This window comes from Procambarus clarkii, chromosome 82 (assembly GCF_040958095.1).
Source record: "Procambarus clarkii isolate CNS0578487 chromosome 82, FALCON_Pclarkii_2.0, whole genome shotgun sequence".
Classification (NCBI taxonomy): domain Eukaryota; kingdom Metazoa; phylum Arthropoda; class Malacostraca; order Decapoda; family Cambaridae; genus Procambarus; species Procambarus clarkii.
In genome coordinates, this window is record NC_091231.1 from 4,023,031 (window position 1) to 4,043,477 (window position 20,447).

Sequence of the window (20,447 nt, forward strand, 5' to 3'; positions counted from 1 at the left end):
TCAGTTCCAGTTAATAAGAGATGTTCTCCTTATCAATAAAATGTTCTTCTTATTAACAAATTTGTCTAAAATCAATTTTTGAAAATATTTTTATGAAAGTTTCACGACACTGAAGCCAATAAGTTGGAGATTATATATATATATATATATATATATATATATATATATATATATATATATATATATATATATATATATATATATATATATATATATATATATATATATACTGTATATATATATATATATATATATATATATATATATATATATATATATATATATATATATATATATATATATATGTATGTTAATAATAACAAGAACTGGAATTTGAGTGAAAGGCTCAAACAAGTCCTTATATATGTACCCTATAATAGTCACTTACAGCTGATATTGTAAATACATATTACGGAGGTGTGTGCAGCCTTTACACTGCTCAAATTTTCTTTAGAGCAGACTTAGAGAGTATAGAGCAATGGGGTAGTAGAGGGTATAGAGCAGTGGGGGTATTAGAGAGTATAGAGCAATGGGGTAGTAGAGGGTATAGAGCAGTGGGGGTATTAGAGAGTATAGAGCAATGGGGTAGTAGAGGGTATAGAGCAGTGGGGGTATTAGAGAGTATAGAGCAATGGGGTAGTAGAGGGTATAGAGCAGTGGGGGTATTAGAGAGTATAGAGCAATGGGGTAGTAGAGGGTATAGAGCGGTGGGGGAGTAGAGGTTATAAAGCGGTGGGGGTAGTAGAGGCTATAGAGCGGTGGGGTAGTAGAGGCTATAGAGCAGTGGGTTTAGTAGAGGCTATAGAGCAGTGGGGTAGTAGAGGCTATAGAGCGGTGGGGTAGTAGAGGCTATAGAGCAGTGGGGTAGTAGAGGCTATAGAGCAGTGGGGTAGTAGAGGCTGTAGAGCGGTGGGGTAGTAGAGGCTATAGAGCAGTGGGGTAGTAGAGGCTATAGAGCAGTGGGGTAGCAGGGGCTATAGAGTAGTGGGGTAGTAGAGGCTATAGAGTGGTGAGGGTAGTAGAGCCTATAGAGTGGTGAGGGTAGTAGAGGCTATAGTGGTGAGGGTAGTAGAGGCTATAGTGGTGAGGGTAGTAGAGGCTATAGAGTGGTGAGGGTAGTAGAGGCTATAGAGCAGTGGGGTAGTAGAGGCTATAGAGTGGTGAGGGTAGTAAAGGCTATAGAACAGTGGGTAGTAGAGGCTATAGAGCAATGAGGTAGTAGAGGCTATAGTGGTGAGGGTAGCAGAGGCTATAGAGCAGTGGGGTAGTAGAGGCTATAGAGTGGTGAGGGTAGTAAAGGCTATAGAACAGTGGGTAGTAGAGGCTATAGCGCAATGGGGTAGTAGAGGCTAGAGAGTGGTGAGGGTAGTAAAGGCTATAGAACAGTGGGTAGTAGAGGCTATAGAGCAATGGGGTAGTAGAGGCTATAGAGTAGTGGGGGAGTAGAGGCTATAGAGTGGTGAGGGTAGTAAAGGCTATAGAGCAGTGGGGTAGTAGAGGCTATAGAGCAATGGGACAGTAGAGGCTATAGAGCAGTGGGACAATAGAGTATAGAGCAGTAGGGGTAGTAGAGGCTATTGAGCAGTGGGACAGTAGAGGGTATAGAGCAGTGGGAGTAGTAGAGGCTATAAGAGCAGTGGAGGGCTAGTAGAGGCTATAGAGCAGCGGAGGGGTAGTAGTAGAGCATAGAGCAGCGGAGGGGTAGTAGTAAAGGCTATAGAGCAGCGGAGGGGTAGTAGTAGAGGCTACAGAGCAGCGGAGGGGTAGTAGTAGAGGCTACAGAGCAGCGGAGGGGTAGTAGTAGAGGCTATAGAGCAGAGGAGGGGTAGTAGTAGAGGCTACAGAGCAGAGGAGAGGTAGTAGTAGAGGCTATAGAGCAGCGAATGGGTAGTAGTAGAGGCTATATAGCAGAGGAGAGGTAGTAGTAGAGGCTATAGAGCAGAGGAGGGGTAGTAGTAGAGGCTATAGAGCAGAGAAGGGGTAGAAGCGAGGAGCGCGGACGTGCGTAGGGTCGCAAGTGGCCTTCACCCATGTGTGGTATACACCTCTATATACGCACTTCCAATATATCTACTCCTCTCCCTTATACTTTATTTAAATTCCCGGACTATCCGTGGCAGTTACTCTAGAGCACATGCATGTATACTGTTCCAGCAGGAAGTAGACGTGGAATTCAAAGGAGAGAGAATTGAAGACTACGGAACAAAGATGTGGCAATTATATAAAAGTGATGGTAGAGGTGACGGGCCGGGAATCGCGTATCCTCTATAAAAGTCCGTTGGAAATGAAACCTAATTTAAAAATTCGAACGTATGTTGAGGTAATTAGTAAGGATTGCATACATTTTGGGGATATATATAAGCATATATATGTATATATGACCAGCATAATTAAAGAGTTGATTGTGATCGAGGCCATGCATTGTCTCCCGGATATACGCCATGAAATGCTTTAAATGAACGAGATATAGCCTTATTTTTATATTATTGGTATATTTGTTTGTAAAGTGTACCATGAACACCTGATTAGCACCGTTAAACTAATAATACATGAAGTTACAGATGTCAAAATAGTCTCAGACAAGTTCCCACCAACAATTTCATTCACAACAAAGGTATCTTGCTGAAAAAATAAATGCCGGTTTAGGGCATGAATTTGATGCTATGGAAGCTGTTTCACTCGCTACAAAACTGTCCTTGGCACTCTTGACCAACAGGTGACTCTTTTTCATGGGAATGCCATTGAGCTGGGCCAGGGGGTCAGGGCCATGGCACAAGGAAATCATCTTTATACATGGCGTCATAGGAGTGGGAATGGAGAGCCCATGAGATAACCCACTATTTCGGCGGCTGACTTCAGCTCTATGAAAGTACACCACCATCAATCGATTGCTCAGCTTTGCTGGTATATACTACTCATGTTTGAACAGTGAGGGATAATATTTGAGTATTTTCTCTTAATTTTTAAAGTAGTGGAGTGTTGTGAGGAGGGAGAAGGCTGCTCCGCCATTTTGATTCGTGTGGCCGGGGCCCGAGAGGCGACGGCGGCGTCCCCGGCCCACGCCGTCCCCCGCGCCTCGCACACCTGGCAACGCCGCAACTTCCACCACAGAAACCGGGAAGATATTTACCATGGTAAAAGTTGAGAGTAATCTCTCTCTCGTGTTAACATGGGCTTATTTAACCCGCATTACCGAATAAGTTACAATTGCAATGTTTTTTCCTTACGTTTCCATGCTAGAGTCGTAGAAATTGGTTCATAATGATTTTGTTTTCATGCAGTGATGTTTCTCCCTTCGACAATTTAACGGATTTGTTATGTATTTATTTGGTAATTTTATTAATATCGCTGGCATTATACATAATTATTTAGATAATACCAAAATGTTAAATACAGATGACTATATATTAAGAGTAATTTGTGTAATAAGGGATATATAGTGTTAAGGTGGTGGGTGTGAGAAGCTCCACTCAAGACGAAACCATGGCACAGATCAGCCGGGAAACTCTGAAGATGGAAATATCTGGTGAGGTTTACAGTGTTTTTGGTCGCGTGTGATGTGTGTGTGAGGGTGGAGAGGAGGGCGAGTGTACTGTGTACCAGTGCCGGAGAGGACAGGTGGTGTTAGAGAAGGTATGAGAGGTAAAAAGTTGTGTTGTTAGTGTTGGTGTTGGGTGGTGGTGGCGGTGTTGCCGCTGTGAGGGTGGTGCGGGGGGGAGGGGTGGTGGCGGTGTTGCCGCTGTGAGGGTGGTGGGCGCGGGCGGCGGCGGCGGCGTCACTACCCTCGCCCGCGCCCTCCTCACCCGCACCGCACGTGAGTACCTCCACACTTAGCTCCACAAACTCACCCTATATACGCCACGTCGCTGCCCTACTACACCTGAAATAGCTGGAGTAAGTGTGTGCGGGTGTACTGGTGCCCCTGTGGTGGTGGTGAGGTGTTTACTTACGGTATAATGTGGTGTAGTAGTGAGAGTTCTTTATTTCTTGTCAGTTGGACCTTGCAGCGTCGTACTGAGAGCCGAGACCGGCATTTTGAGCCCCTCTAGCGTGGCGCTGCGCGTGGTCCTCTACACTGCCTCTTGTCCTCCCTCTGTACACCCTCTCTGCTCTAAACCACACTCCTACGGCTCTAAAGCAAGCCTTAAAGAGCCTGGTATTGAGGGGTTTAGGTAGGTTTTAGTGAGGTATTGTGGAGAAATGTGGAGAGGAGTGGACGCGATGGCGGGCTTGGCGTCCCTTCCTCAACCTCCCAATAAGCGCCACTTTTCCTCGGCCAAATTTTTAGATTTCTCGAGGCAATTTGCATTGAAAGTTTCCATAATAAGTCGCTCCAGTGTTGCGGGTTGAAGTTTGGTTGGGTAAATCTGCGTGGGTTTTGGAGTGGTAATGTTTTAAGGGTGAAAATAGTGTGATGAGCGGGATGCGACCTTTTGACGCACACTTGGCGGGTGGTTGGCGAGGGAGCACGCCAACATTTCTGCCACCGTTGATACTCTCTGAAACGTCTCGCTCATCTTCACTCTGGCCTTATTATTTAAAGTAACTTTAACCAATATATAATTATTTTGCAATTGGGATTTTGTAAGGTTTTAGTGCCAAAAATGCAGCTTGGAAGACTTGCAATATTTCAAGATTTAAATTTTTTTTTGTTTGAATAAGCTCTAACGGTTTTTTTTCTCGCTAATAGTGGTTTAGCGTTCCCTTTAAAGTTAGCAGGGCTTCAATTAATAATTGTAAGCCTTTGTATAAATGAAATGTGAAATTTTAAATTTTTTTTCCAAAATGCTAATTTACAAAAGAATTCTTTTTAGCACAACAGAACCATATATACAGTATATTAGTATTTTTCTGTATTTTATGAAAAATAAGTAAATGGGTAAGATCTAATCTATATGGTGTGCATTCTGTGTTTAGGCATTAATGGACTATTTGTCTCATTCCTTTAAATGTTTTGTAATTTATCTGTAATATTTAGTGTGCTTCAGTTTTAAATATAGAGGTGAAGTGTCACGCATAAAGTACCAATTTGTCAATTATTTTGGTCTCTAGTGAGCTTGGAGAATGGTAATTTCTGGGTTTTGTAGGTTTGTAGCGGTGCTGTTTTAACGTGTATACGAGTATATAGTAATGATTACTTCAGTCATTATTTCATTTAATTCTTCGCCTAGAACAATATATAAATTGAAATGCTGTAATTTGTAAGTTATGATATGAATTCGGCTGCAACGTTGAGCACATCTTCAATAATGCACAAATATGCATTATCCCACAATGTTGGTGATAAGCTTTTTTTAAGTATATACTTAAATTTGGTGATGCAAATAATCGATTTGAAAGATGCATTGGATTTTAAACAAATTTACAAAATTAATGACTTGTTCTGTGTGAACTTGAACAGCAATAAAAAATTGCAGAGTTTTGCAAAAAAAATGGCTGGGCAGATTTTGACTCGTATGCGAGTAACTTTTTGCAATAGGCATTTATACATATTAATTGTGAAAGTTTGCCAAACTTTCAATGATATGGGTATGGACATTGCATAGGTGTTAAATTTTGTTAATTTATCACTTTGCAAATAATTACTCGATTTATAATTTTTTTTGGTTTTAAAATCTACATGCAAATACTCTTGTAGAAAGTAGTATATATTTAAGTTATATTAACTTAATTGCTGCAGAACTTGAACGAAATCAATCATATGGCATATACATGAAAGATTTTTTTTTGTGTGGAAGCTGTGCTTCACATATCCACAGATAATTAACAAAATTATAACAACAGGCAAAAGAAAAATGCTAGAATTTGCCATGTATGTTATGCCCTGTTATATATCTACATTTTTTGTAGCAGTATGCAATGCAAATTATAACATGCTAGGTTCTCAAATGTTCAGTCCTTTACTGTCCAAAAACTACCATTTAGAGAGGGGGGCCCTAGGTTTTCCAAAGACTTTGTTGTAATGTCTTCAGAAGTGCAGCCAAATTCTGGACGGCTGTTTGAATTTTTTTTATTAGCCATTAAGGGACGGCAAATCTGCCTAAGAATCTGAAGATAATTAAATACAACTTTCTCTTTGTTGATTATGTGTATGCATATAAGAGTTCATTCATATATATTAGTACAGTTGGGAGCATTTTTGACAGTCTAGAATCCCAGGTGTGACTGATGGGGTGGGCACGAATCCTTTCACCTTGTGACTGTTCACCTGGCAGTAAATAGGTACCCAGGTGTTGGGTAAACTGTTGAGGAGTTGTATTCCGAGGAAGGTCCAGTATTTTCCCCAAAGAGTTTGTCCCACCCAGGATTCGAACCTGGAATTTTCAATTGCGAGTGTATTCTTGCATATAATATCTGCAGGTGCATGTAACGCCTATTTGTGGTGGGTGTGTGCAACACGTGTCATTGGGCGTATGCGTGCACGACACGTGGGCGTATGGGTGGCTCTAATAAAACTCTAGTGACACTCTTAAAAACAAGTTCTTCGAAAGATTTTAGTTAATTTTCAATTAGATAAAAACATGAAAAGCATTTTCTATTTTATATACTGTAATTTAAATTTCAATATGCAGTATACCTTAGAAATTTTATTAAAATGCTTGCTTGCTTTAATTTAACAGTAAAGTGCAACAATGATGAAAAAACACTGATCAAAGTATGCAGGATAAACCCCATTTCTCTATTTTTCACAAGTGGTTCTTCTGCCTAATAAAATTTTGTTTTGTAGTTAACAATAATCCATCTATGTAATTAGTCAATAATTTTCTTCCAAGGCTATAAGTGATCCTAATCGACTGGATATCGTAAAAAATTTGTAAAAATGATTTAAAAAATTGGCCAATTTGATTAGGACATTATTATTCTGGTAACTGACATAATTTTTATGAAAGGGTGCTTTTATTAATTATTAAAACTAATAAAATGCCATTAATCATTTTTTTTTTTTGTTTTGTTTACAGCTATCCTTAAAGGAGCAGATCTTGAAACTCTGTCAGCAAAGAAAGTTCGACAGCAGCTTGAGCAACAGCTTGGTGTTGACCTCTCAGATCGCAAAAAGGAAATAGACTCAATCATCATGGCTGATGTAGAAGATCAGGTCAACTCACACTCTGACGAGGAGGTTTCTGAGGAGGAGGTGCCCAAAGCCAAGGAAGATTCAGAGTCAGAGCCTGAGTCTGAGGTAAAGTCCTTGTGCCATGTAGTAATTGCATGTTATCTTGAGATGATTTCGGGGCTTTAGTGTCCCCGCGGCCCGGTCCTCGACCAGGCCTCCACCCCCAGGAAGCAGCCCGTGACAGCTGACTAACACCCAGGTACCTATTTACTGCTAGGTAACAGGGGCATAGGGTGAAAGAAACTCTGCCCATTGTTTCTAGCCGGCGCCTGGGATTGAACCCAGGACCACATGATCACAAGTCCAGCGTGCTGTCCGCTCGGCAGACCGGCTCCAATGTACTTGTACATTCTGTAAAATTATTCAGAAATTTGTTCTGAAGTACAGTATTTGCTTATTTGTAATCATTATTCCCTTCACTACACATTTTTAATTTTAAGGGTCATTTTTAGGTCTTTCATCTTCATGGGTGAAAATATCAGTAGAGTATAACTTTGTGGTGTTTATGATAGGTGAATGAATGTGGCAGTGATTGAAGATTGGTATTATGGGAAAAAAATGGATAATGGTGGATGGTAGTATTCTTGGTAGATTTGAGTTTGGAGACGGTTTTTTTTTTATCATAATTTTTTAGCATAGACTTTTGGGGAAAGAAAAGGGTTGGCATAAGTAGAAGTCTGACAAATGGTTGTAGCGTTTTGAAAATGTCATGCTGTCGAGAGATTGTGAAAAATATTCTAGGATGTGTCAAATGACAGAAGATTGAATACAAAAATTGAGCCTAAAATCTTAAGAAATTATTGGCCATCAAAAGTATGATTTTGAGAGTTGAGCAAGTACAGTAGAAAGGTTAGTTTGATAGTGGTGAAGTAAATAATGTTGGTAATTGAGGGTATGTTTGTAGATTATGATGATTCCAATAGTTGGAGTGAATAGTTGAAAGTATAGGTTACAATGGTTGAAGAAAGGGCAATGCTGTAAATGTTTGAAATCGGTAGTTCTGTGAAACGAGAGGTAATTTTTGATGTTCAAATCCTCTGACATCGCAGGTCCTGTTCAGCTACTTAAAATGTTTATACTGTTTTCTCATTTCTTGGTTTATTATAAATTCGAGGCCAAAAAGATAACGAATGAATGTACTAGATAATACAATTTGCATGATATCCCTGACTATAAGCACTTTTATGAACAACTTGTTTCCTAATTTTTTTTTTTTTAACAAATATTAATAAAATATCCCAGGTATGTAAATTTTTGCACGTTATCAGTGTTACTATAAAAAGAAAACACAATTTTCCTGCAGGTAATTTCCAAAACATGGTAAAATTTCTCGCCACGAGTGGTAGATAATTGCTTGAGGTGATCTCTGGATAGTCCGCCTTGGTTGGTCACCAGATTCGCTATGAGCAATGTTCCAGCCATTTTTTTTCTCTGAAATTTTGAGATGGACGACGCATTTTAGCATCATCTGAACATAAGTGTTAATGGGGTGTTAAATGTATTTATACAAAGTAAAACATGAAACAATGATACAAATTTTTATAGTGAGGTTGAGAACATACTTTACTCTATATGGTTTTGGGAATAAGGTTAAATTTGTGAAACAAATTACTAGGTAATGTAAGATGTGGATTGTTTAAAGTGTAGGTTAGATATATTAGAGGAATTTTTGGGTATAAACAGGTGTTGCCCTGCATGGCACTTTAATACTAAGGTTTAGAAATGTTGTACCTTGGGGCTGAGGTGATGTTTGGCAATTAGGTTTGTTTAGATTACGTAGCAGGGAGGTGAGGTGCTTGGCATTGGGACAAGGACATTATGGTACTTTACCTATGAGAAAGGATAGTAGAGAAGATTTGGAATTATATAGGAATCCAGTTTCCTTATCTGGAAAATTATTTGCAAATTGTTGATATAACAAAGGATAAGGAAGGAACATGATTTTTGGGACAGGATGGGGCTTAAGGTTTTTATAAAATATTGTTAGAAGTTTTATCCTTTGGTCTGGGTCACTGTTTATACTAGACAATGCCCTGGTGTGTAAGAATGTTTGTTTTTTATTAATTTTTATTAATTTTTTTTTTCATTTCCTGATCACTGGGGTGGGAAAATATTGTATGTGACCGACTGGCGGCGGTGAAGTCGGGAAATCTCTGTAACATCATGTTTCATGAGCATTCGTGAAGCAGCTACCCAGTGATGGTCACCTGGGGCAAGATAGCTGGAGTTTGCAAGACATTTTTTTTTTTATTTTTGAGTAAAAGTCCAAAATGGCCTTTCATAATTTTTTAATCACAACCCATATAATTGGTATTTTCACATGCAATAAACAAACATTTACATTGCAAGGGGAGGATATTCATATACAGTTCTGACATTTTATTGACGAGATTTCAACTTGCCTTGGAGTGCTTCAGCTTGCTTAATGAGAGGCTTCAACTTTGATCATTTATCTAACTTGACACAAGATTAAACATTTTTGTACACGAGCTTCGACTTTCCTCTATAGAAGACGATCATTAAGCCTATACCGAAACACTGTGCAACCCTCGCAGTATAATGGTCATTTTCACAAAGTTCAACGACTCGTAGCTTTAACCCTTAAATAACGTAAAACACACATACTGTATGTTTGGACATAACATCAGTTTCCCATACTTTCACAAACTTTCAAATTTGTTGTGCATAATACACTAGGCAAATGTTCTAACTTTGTCTAAGTGATCACAATGTAACTTGAAAAACAAGAAAATAAAAAATAATTAAAAAAATTTAATGTTGAAAACTTCAGAATTTCAAATCGGATTAAAAAATATAAAATGGATCACTAATTGTTCATTTGGTGTTATGCTCTCAGAATAGCATATGATCTTCATTTTCATCAAATTAGAATATAGGTTTTTGGAGTTTACTGTAAAAAAAAATTATCGATATGGCATTTGGAAATAGGCAGCAAATTTAGACAAAAATTTATACCTTCAAACGTTTAGGATTTATGAAAAAATCCATTTCATAGGGATTGTTGAACAGACAACTGTGCACACTGTAAAAATGGTGAGAACTGGAGAGAAACTATTTTTTTCTGACTCAAAGTTGAAATTCTAGTTATAGATATACTGTAATTGAAGTTGAAGTTATTGACAATGAATAAGGTAGTTCTAATTCATTAATTTACTTGTACAGTATGTTTTAATTAACATTGTTTGGCATTCATATTCAAATGTGAAAGTTGTAGGTCAATATGTATTGAAATAGTTTTAATTTATTTTATTTTTTAAAATTTAAGTAATTTTTTACATAATTTGAATATTTTTTACTTTGTGGCCCTTTATGCTGAACAGTTTAACCCTTAGACTGCTACAGCCTGGGCTGTAAATAAGCTGGGGCTTGGCAAAAAAAATATTTTAATTATGTGAAAATTAATGTTAAATGTTGAACAAATCTCCAAATTATTGGCTTCAGCGTTTACTACTATTCCAAGAATAGTAGTAAGAAGTGCTCAAAGTGAATATGCAGCTGGCGCCTGTATAGCATTGCCGAGTAATTTATTTTGTTAAATATCATAAAAATACATTGTGTAATGTTGTTACTTTCACAGATGTCTAAAATAATTTTTTGGGGGGGGGTGGTGCCTTTGTTTATTATCTAATTTTGTTGTAACCTATACATCCTGGAGAGTGCATACCCGTTCCTAACTGTGTGAAGATAGAATGAAATTGGTAGACAAATAAATCTGTCACAACTGGCAGAACTAGAAACTGAATTTTTTTCACAAATTTCAAACTATTTTCAAACAAACTAAAGACGAATCACCTTGCTGAATTTTTGTTTCAATGGCGGAAAACATACTCTAATAATGAAGAACCAGTACCAGATGTTTCTTCTGAGGAACCGTCTGCATTTCAAAGTATACTTTCAGAAAGTGAAAGTAACATCAAATCAAGTTAATTAATCATAACATCCACATTCTAGATACTTCAGACATGGACAGTGAAATGCCACCATGTAGTTTGTCGTTAAGTCGTAGAGTCAACTTTGGTTAACAGCCATGAAGTCTGAACAAAAATTTTATCAAGAGTCGTGATACTACCATGAATCTGGTAGAGACAAACTAAACTGGCCTTGTCATTATTTCTAGAATTCAATGTCTTACTATATGGTGAGCAGCAGTTTGACAAGTGGCTCCTGTACAGCCCATCAAAGATTCTGTGCTAACGTTTAATCTTCACTGTAAGATCACTTCCCATGTTGACAGGGAGTTGGAAAAAAAACTATGACTGCTGGACTGAATTCAGCATTGTGTCATGTTGTGGCAGTAACAATCTTTCTAGCTGAGAGAGGCCTGGCATTTATGGGTAGAGAAGATCTATCATCCAAGCATAAAGGTGGCTTTTGAACAATTATGGAGCTTATTGCTCATTTTGATCCATTGCTGATGGAACCCCTTAAATAATTTGGCAATCGTAGAAGTGATGAGCAATCATATTTATCACCAACAATCTATCGAGAAATTTTGCTGATTAGGAAATATGTTGGAAATTAAATTGACAGATAAATTCTCAAGATAACCTGACATAACTTGAAACTGCCAAATACTTCTCAATTTCAGTTGATTCAACACTAGACCTTGCTTGTGTTTACCAGCTAACAGTCAGTGTGATATACTGTTTCTAGGAAGCCGGTAAAAAGAATTTTAACTTTACTGCAGATTGGCTCTTAACAAGGCTGAAATACTATATGCATCTGCAAATTTTATTTTTTAGAAAAAACTGCATCAAGTTCGAAAGTTGCTGGCAGTTGTAGAACTGCCAGCAATATGTCTGGTCGCTACACAGGAATGCAGGCCAGACTTAAGAATTCAAACTCTACTGCAATTTTTATTCCCTGTGCATTGCACTCTTTGAATCATGTTGGATAGGGTGCTGTATTTGAAGCTCTTAGTTATCTTGGCTTATACAATGTTTTCTGCATCAGCACACAAATGGTAACCTAATACATGTAAAGTTCTGGAAGGAAGGAAAGAAGCACTTGACTGTGAAGTCTCTTTCAGTTATTTGTTGTTCAGCAAGAGCTGATTCTACTGAAGCCATTGTACATGGATACAGCTCTAATTCAAAATGCCTTCAGATAGTTGTTGCTTTAGATTCAACTACTCTGAACAAAAAGTTCCAAGCAGCATGGGCTATGGTAAGCCTGTCATACTGGCACAAATGTGCATGCCTTCAGAGATATTGAAATGGCTCGGCAAATGCCTGAAGTACTTCGGAAACAAAATGGACAGTCGTGAAACTGTTATGATGGCCAAGATCGAAAATAATTATTGTACAGTTCCACAATGCAAGTAAAGCTTTCCAGGGCATTCCTGTTGACCTGAAAAATGTATTGGATCTAATTGATTCTTTGGTAAAGTTTCTAGACTTGTTTCATGAGGGATGAACTGGATGCCATGAATTTGTAAAAGTACAAATTACAAATTAACTACTTGCAGGTCAAGAAAGAGAAACAAGCAATATGATGCAAACCCAGTCAGTCTTGAGGAAAGTGTTACTTCTGCCAGAGAAAAATTAAAATGTGAAATGGCCATTTTAGATCAGTTCTGTTGCATTACAAATATGCAGGGTAGCATACTAATCAGTGTATGACAAGTTCAAAGTAATTGTCCAATTGTGGGGTCTATCTGGTGTAGCACTTGAACTTTGAACAAAAATTAGACTAAAAAAACATGCCAGTGCTTTCCCTCAAGTAGTGTTTTCGTTGAGGAAATTGTCCCTTTTATTGGTGCTCAATCTCAACAGGTAGTTTTACTATATGAAGAACTTGCCGATACCATCTCTCATTGTTCAGGTGATAGGCCATTCAGCAAATTAGCACTAAAAGAACTGTCTTAGGACCTACGATGACCCATGAAAGACTAAAGTGGTCAGTGCCTACTGGATGTCAAGCAGTGTACTCAAGATGATACAAATTGATAAATTGGTTAAAGATTTTGCCGGTGCCGAGTGTAGACAGACTTGAGGTACTGTAGGGTGCTGCGTGCCTACATACATATTTTTTCTGGCATCAATGATGCCTCTTATCTTAAGGATGCACCCCAATTTTGAATAAGAAAAAAATAATAGTTGAATATTTTCAATTTTATCACTATTATTGTAACAAAGTATAATTTATACATGATATCCGAAGGTCATACACAGGCATTCATTTTACTGTTTAGTATAGACAATCGTCTTTAGGTGCTAGGATAGGTCTTTGAAATGCTAACCTTTGGTTAGTCCAATTCCAATTCCCTGTGTGATTTGTTGCAGGCTGGAAATATTATGCAAGAAATTTACTTGGTGTACTTGCCAGGACCCTGTTTCTGACCGGCTCTCACATTTGTTATACACTTATCTAGTGTAATTAGTTTTAAACTTTTGTGGCTGATCGTGAATAGAAACTGTGAAAAATAAACTTTATTATTTTGCTCTGCTGTTATTTAGTATAAAAGCAATATTTAATATCTTGTATAGAAGTATAAAAAGAAAACAGCAGGGATGTGCATGATTTGAAGAATTAAAGGCATCAAAACACTTCCTACCTTATCTGATTGCCAGTAATTGATATCACCTTAGCCTATATTACAAATTGAAAATTGTAGTCAAAGTTCCTCCCAGGAGGCATAAAAGGCAGATATCCAGTTTAACACAAAGGTTTGTGACTTACTAGGACTGTAGTGAAATATCAATAAATAACCCTTACACATTTAAGCAAGTACAAATCAATTGACCAATGTTTCTTCACATTTTTGTTTAATTTTGAACATGGTATATTATAAAGCAATCATGATGAACCATTCTTTATTAGTCGTAACTTGAGTTATTGGTGGGCCTTGTTACGTAATGACGAAGATTTACAATCTATAAATATTCATAAAGATTCATGTATTGTGCATTCTTCGTTTTGACTTTTATTTGAGTGATCATTTCAAATCATATATATAAAAATTATATATATACTGTCATTGAATGCAAACAATTGAAATTGTTTTCTCACTCGTGAAGGAAGAATTGGTGGATAATGGATAACGGCTTCCTCCAGACACTTTGGCTCTGACAACTTGGGTGACTATCTTTGAGTTGAGTGTAACCAGCAGTGGGAAGTGGCTTTGCCAAGGTTACGTATTGCCCATATATTTTTAACTCGCAAAGACTGAATGGAGCACCGCCCTGCTCCTTACTGTTCAAATTACATTGCCCCTCTTAGGTCGTATATGTCCTTGTTGGACGTATGCGTATTGCTTCCAGACTGTCCCTCGATAGAATCATTGGTGAATTGGATACTTTTGATATCGATCACCTTGTGTGCTTTCTCGTATTGGCATCCTTGGCGATATTTAGTGCCTTTTGAATATCCCGCACATTTGATGGCGCTATATAGTCTTCCCGGTTTGGTGCCTTTTGATAATTACTTAATACTATAATGTGAAAGCACGCAAATTTCATCCATGATTAACACTGCATAATCTGCACTTCTATTTCACTTCCTTAAGTTTTTAAATTGAAAAAAAAAAATATATAGTAGAGGAATATGAATATTCCAGGGAAAAGGTGGCGATGACGACGATTATGAGCCAGGTGCCAAGAAAGCTGCCAGAAAACCCAAAGCTAGCCCAAAGAAACGTAAAAATGACGACGACGACGACTCTGATGAAGAATGGGGCAAGAGGAAGAAGGTAAAAGAAACAGTTAGTTGCCATTTTTTATATTCGTTATTAAATCAATACTCCTATATGAGATTTATGCTACTTTTCTTTAATAGGTTTTTCAATTCAATAAATGCTTTTATTTTAGGCACCCAAAAAGGGTGGTGGTGGCGGCGGTGGTGGTCGTGGTAAAAAGTCTGCATTTACGAAGTCTTTCAAATTGTCCCCTGAATTGGCTGATGTTGTTGGCTCAGATGTGATGCCTCGTCATGAAGTTGTAAAGAAGCTATGGGCTGTCATTAAGGAGAGGGAGCTGCAAGATCCTAAGAATAAGCAATATGCAATTTGTGATGATCAACTATTGAAAGTCATCGGTAAGTTGTATTGTTATCTGCATGCAACCCTTTCTAAAATTGTAGACCCATGCAAAGCATGATTTTATGCAGCATATTTTAGTTAAAAATTGTAAAGTAGGCATTTTTCATTTATGCATAATGGATTTTATTTTTTTACTCTTATACAGTATTGGTATGTACAAATTCCTTGAAAATGTTATAAAGAGTAGGTTAAAGGTAACTGCAAGGTCTAGAATGCATCCCCATTTTTCATGATGAAATGGGTCTGTAGGCAGTAGTTTACATAGCCCCTAACACACTTGTTACACATCTTCCTATTTTCATCTGTCTCTTCACTCTGAACAAGAACAATTTTGATACCTGGCAAACATATTACATGGTTTAATGTTGATAAATTCCAGGTACTTTGAGAATCAAATGAAATACAGGGTACAACAGACAATTGGATCATCTTGTAGTAGGAAAAGAATATGTAAATGATCTGGTAATAATAGAGCAAATAGTGTCAGCCAGAATAATGATAGGATGGACTATGAGAACCTTTAAATATAGGGATCCCATCACAATGTTCACACTATTCAAGTCACTTAAAATTGTCAATATACTCCACACACTGCTAATTCTAGGCATACTGCTGCATCAGAATCCTTGTCACCAGATTCCGAAAAATGGTAATTTTCCACAAGTCTATTTCTTCAAGGAAGATAGTGTCATAATACACCGAACAACGGCATTGTCTGTCTGTAGTTGTAGTCACACTGAACATAAACCACATTGTGTTCACTGATATCTGAACATTATACAGTCTTTTATCAAAGTCAGGATCTTCTGATACTACCATTGTAAAATGGTTAAAGAAATTTAATGTAGTGTAGACAAGCTAAACAGTGCTGCTGTTTGATTGTGTTCATATGCTGCCCCTGTTTGTTCTTGGGTGTGAAGTACTGAGTGAGCAACCCATCCTCCGAATTGACAGTACGATTTAATACTAAGTGTAATAAGTACACTTTCTTACTGTCATAAACAGTGCATAATTGCACTTATGGGGCTGTTACATTTACCCAACTCCCTCCCCGATTTAATTCTCCTCGTTTTCTGTTAAGACACTTAAAGTTTTAAATATTAGGAATTTCTTTTTGGGTTTATTAAACAATATAGATTTTATACAATATTTTAAAGTATCCTGAGTTACTTTACAATTTATTGATATATTTTAGTTTTGTTTTATTAGTTTTAAAAAACTTTATCAATATAGCTATAAGTTAAGTACTAATTGTAATTAAGAAGCAATAAAATTATCTTCAAAAACTAAGACGGTTAGGTGAGGTTGTGGTTTTCTATTCAGTTTTTCAGGTAAACTCAAATACAGTTAAGTGCAATTCCTAACTGCTATGAATAGTACATAATTGCACTTATTTGTCTTACATTTGCCACCCCATTTTTGGAGGACGGGCTGGAGTGAGCAACGTCCACAATCTTTCCTGATGTACTGATGGTAGAATTATTGGAATTACAAAGTGCTAGTGCAGCTTCAGTTGTAATGACAAATTTAGGCATGATTATTTCACTTGGTCATTATTTCACTCACCACGTAAATAACAATCGTGAATTTTTGAGAAATATTAGGGGGCTAAAATTAGATAATCTCATGTTCATGGTAGGATCTGCCATACTGTATTGCATATCAAAACATGTTACCTTGGGAAATGCATTTGTCAATATTATTACTGCTGTGCTAATGTGATTTTGAGCTTGCCTTCTACATTATGTATATACACAGTAGTCATTAATATATAACAAACATAGAAGATAGGGATAACACAATAACATACGCACCACAATACAAATATTTGTGACGAAATGAATTGCACCCTTTCATTGCGTTGTTCCCAGGAGCTGATGCTTGGTTCTCATCCTGGTCATTTCTGCAGTTAAGATATCTTTTCTCCAGCTTTTAGAGCCTGTGCTGTTTTTGGGAGATTTTAACTGTCAAAATGCTCTCTGGGGCAACGTTCTTACTAATACCTTAGGCTGTCTTCTAGATCACGGTTCTTCAAACTTTTTCAATTGTGACCCGGTTTAGTTTTATGCAATGACCTGACCCAGCAATGTGAACAGATGCATAGTACTAACACCTTCCTCTTGCCCATATGATTCATATATTCTTCCTTCACATGATAGATACCTGCATACATCAAATAATCATATGTACATTTTAGAAAATGACAAATATAACTGAATAAAGTAATGTACGTAGAAATTTATAATTCTGCTTACCTATTCAATATATTGAGGATGTTTTTTGTTAGATTATTAAGGAATTCTCACGACTGATGTTAGCTCTTTGTGCTGAGCAGGTGTTAAACTTAACCAACAGATCTGCCATTTCAAATGTAAATGGGATCTTTCATTCAAGGTTCCTCTCAAATATTCCATATTTTCTTTGGGAAAATACTGTTCAAAATTTGCCGAGAGACTGAAAATGAAGCTTTGTCTTGTTTTAAAGTTGTCTAATTAGCATTTATATTTCCTGAAATGTGTTAAACAGGTTGATCTGCTTTATAGCTGGCTTGTCAAACCAATACTTCTCTTGAATGTCTATTTTCTCATTGTGTTTGAATAAATAATTTTCCCTTCCTTAGTTTTAGATAAAGCTCAGAGCTTTGAGAAAATGTCTTGCGTTTGATGGATTTAATACCCACTAATCATTTGAAAATAGTGTTGCCATGCCCATAACCTAATTAGAATTACCCAGCCACTTTGACTGGACGGTAACGCGATAGTCTCGCTTCATACAGGGAGTTTAATCCATGACCATTCCTTTTCCCTGTCCCATCCCAAATCCTTATCCTGACCCCTTCCAAGTGCTATAAAGTTGTAATTGCTTGGAGCTTTCCACTGATAATTAAAACATTAGTCCGTGAAAAAGCCACCTATCGTGTCTATCGCATAATCATACTATGAGTGATTGTTCAGCTCCCATTTCAAAGAAAAGTTGTTAAAACAAACTGCTATTCATTAAATTTTCTTTGATCAGATTGACAACTTTTACCTCTTTTAGACTGTTTAGTTCAGAGGTCAGTTTAGGAAATGGTTTTTTTCCATTGGCTGGACAATTATTATAACTCAATTTGAGATTGTGTATAGCAAAGAGGTTTAGATATAGTGCTAAACATGCATAAATAATCTGTTCTTGATTACAGGTGTAAAGCGCTTCCGTACTTTTGGCATGATGAAACACCTTAAGGATCACTTCCTGGAGGCTGCATAAGAAAACTGCAAATACTAGGGACCCTGTCAGTCTCCAATGCCCGGCACACCATGGCAGTTGACTTCTACAAGAGCTGCTGTTCTCACCCATATTCACTACCAACTTTGCTTAGTTAAGAAGCTCCGTTGTTTTTTTTATTTTTAATCCCTCCCCATGTATATGCTGATGCGATTTGATGAATTGTGAGGTCTCTGCTTGAAATGTCTAAAATTTAAGTAATTTAGTAGCATCATTACTGTCATAGAAAATTTATAAATTAGGTGAAATGTTATAGGGGTTTAGCTAAGGAGGACAATTTGTCTTTCTAAGCATTGTTTGGCGTGTGCCTTTTTTGTATCCTTTGTCAGCAATGGAAATGCATTAGTTGATGTGCTTGTTTTATTTGTCAAATATGTTTAAATATGTCAAACAAAGATTGTTTATTCATGTGTTGGAGATTACCCCCCTCCGTCTGTCTAATGTGTTCATAAAAATGGAGAGTTAACTACTCCTTTGCAGACTCACTTCTTCATATATATAACATTGTCATTAATCATTACATTTCCGTTTTGGACAGTAGCAATGTAATATAAAAGTGTTATAATTTTTCTGTGGCTTGGAGTAGATAGGTTCTGCTTTATAGGTTATATTATTTATCAGGTTACTGCATTCCACATGCTCAGAATGCTTTGTGACTTGGAATTTTGTGGAATATGTTAAGGATTTCAGAATTATTTTTGAATTGTGTTTGTGATATAAATAGCCACAGATAGTTAACAAATTAATATTAAAAATCTGTCACAATGGTACGTCTTTTAATAAAATATTTTGTAAAGGGCATTGTATAGCTTAAACCTACCTTGTATCTTTGTTGTGAGGATCTACGTCCCTAAGGCCAGGTTGATGGGTGGCACTACATATAGCCAGGAATGACATCCTGGCTAATTAGGTTTGGTATTTATCACTTTCCCTCTTACACACCTGGACTTATTTGAAAGCCTTTGGCCTTTTAAGTTTCTATTTTATGCATTTGGCCGTTGCCTTAAAGTATCATTGTTGATTTAGCATCTGAACATCTTGTTAAAGGTTCACTGCAAAGTTTGTATTGTGGCTTCTGTATTTTTTGTTGCCATGAGTGAATATATCGTCTAGATTGGTTATATTTAAAACTTAAGGTTTATACAAATCATTTAGTGTGACTAGAGGTTACAGACAGCTATAACAAATGTAGATAATTGACTGACAATAAGTCTTAAAAATAAAATGAAATAATATAACCAACACTGAAATTTGCACAGCCTCTGCATTATAGTGATTTTGGTAGTTGGTGAAATTGGTTTAGTTTCCCAATGGCAAGGTGTTTAAATTTGACATTTAAACATTAACCCTGCTTTTTTTCAGGTTATTCGATCTAACTATACACACATGCATAGTAAAAGTAATTATCGAAAATCATAGATGGCTAATTACCACTTGTGTATAACATTTTCAACAGAAATTGGACCATCTGAGCCTAATGTAACAGTAACACCTGAAGGCACGTAGCACCATTAGTGTCGCTGTATATTCAAAGCCCTAAATATCACTACGTCAATACGAAGACAAGAGCTAGATTTGTCAATGGTTTTATCAAGGAACGAGTCTGATAAAAGGATATTCTACAATGTGTACCACTTTAATGGCCATACTGAATTGTTCCACTTCACAGGACAGTTTACCCACAAATATTACTGTGGAAGAAAACCATGGGAATATGTCACCTGTATGAGTGCCCAGTTTGTTACCTTTACCGCCAAACCAACGACCCCTGACAATGAGTTAATAGTTTTATGATTTTTTGACCAAACATTGATATTAGAATTTAAGTGCCCAGTTACTAATAGCTTTTTTATTTGGGCTCTATAACGTGTTCCCTATATAGTCTTCCTTGTTCTTAAAGGGTAGTAGTTTTAGTAGTACTGTACTAAAGGGTATAATTATTTACTGTTCTTAAAAGAGTAAAATTGTCTTGTAGAATTCTTATTCGTAGTTACATCTATGTCCTAA

General features: G+C 36.9%; 1 protein-coding gene across 2 annotated transcripts; it reads left to right on the top strand.

Moving 5' to 3' along the window:
- Window positions 1-3,381: 3,381 nt before the first annotated feature.
- On the top strand, window positions 3,382-19,236 carry Non2 (upstream activation factor subunit spp27 homolog Non2). 2 transcript variants are annotated; one of them, XM_045752213.2, is made up of 5 exons: window positions 3,382-3,526; window positions 6,960-7,180; window positions 14,694-14,837; window positions 14,944-15,169; window positions 18,355-19,236. In XM_045752213.2, the coding sequence occupies exons 1-5, from the start codon at window positions 3,484-3,486 to the stop codon at window positions 18,420-18,422; spliced, it is 702 nt and encodes a 233-aa protein (XP_045608169.1). In that variant the 5' UTR covers window positions 3,382-3,483; the 3' UTR covers window positions 18,423-19,236. The 2 variants fall into 2 exon arrangements, with proteins under 2 accessions (XP_045608169.1, XP_045608170.1); XM_045752214.2 differs by having other exon boundaries at window positions 14,694-14,825.
- The last annotated feature ends 1,211 nt before the right edge of the window (window positions 19,237-20,447 follow it).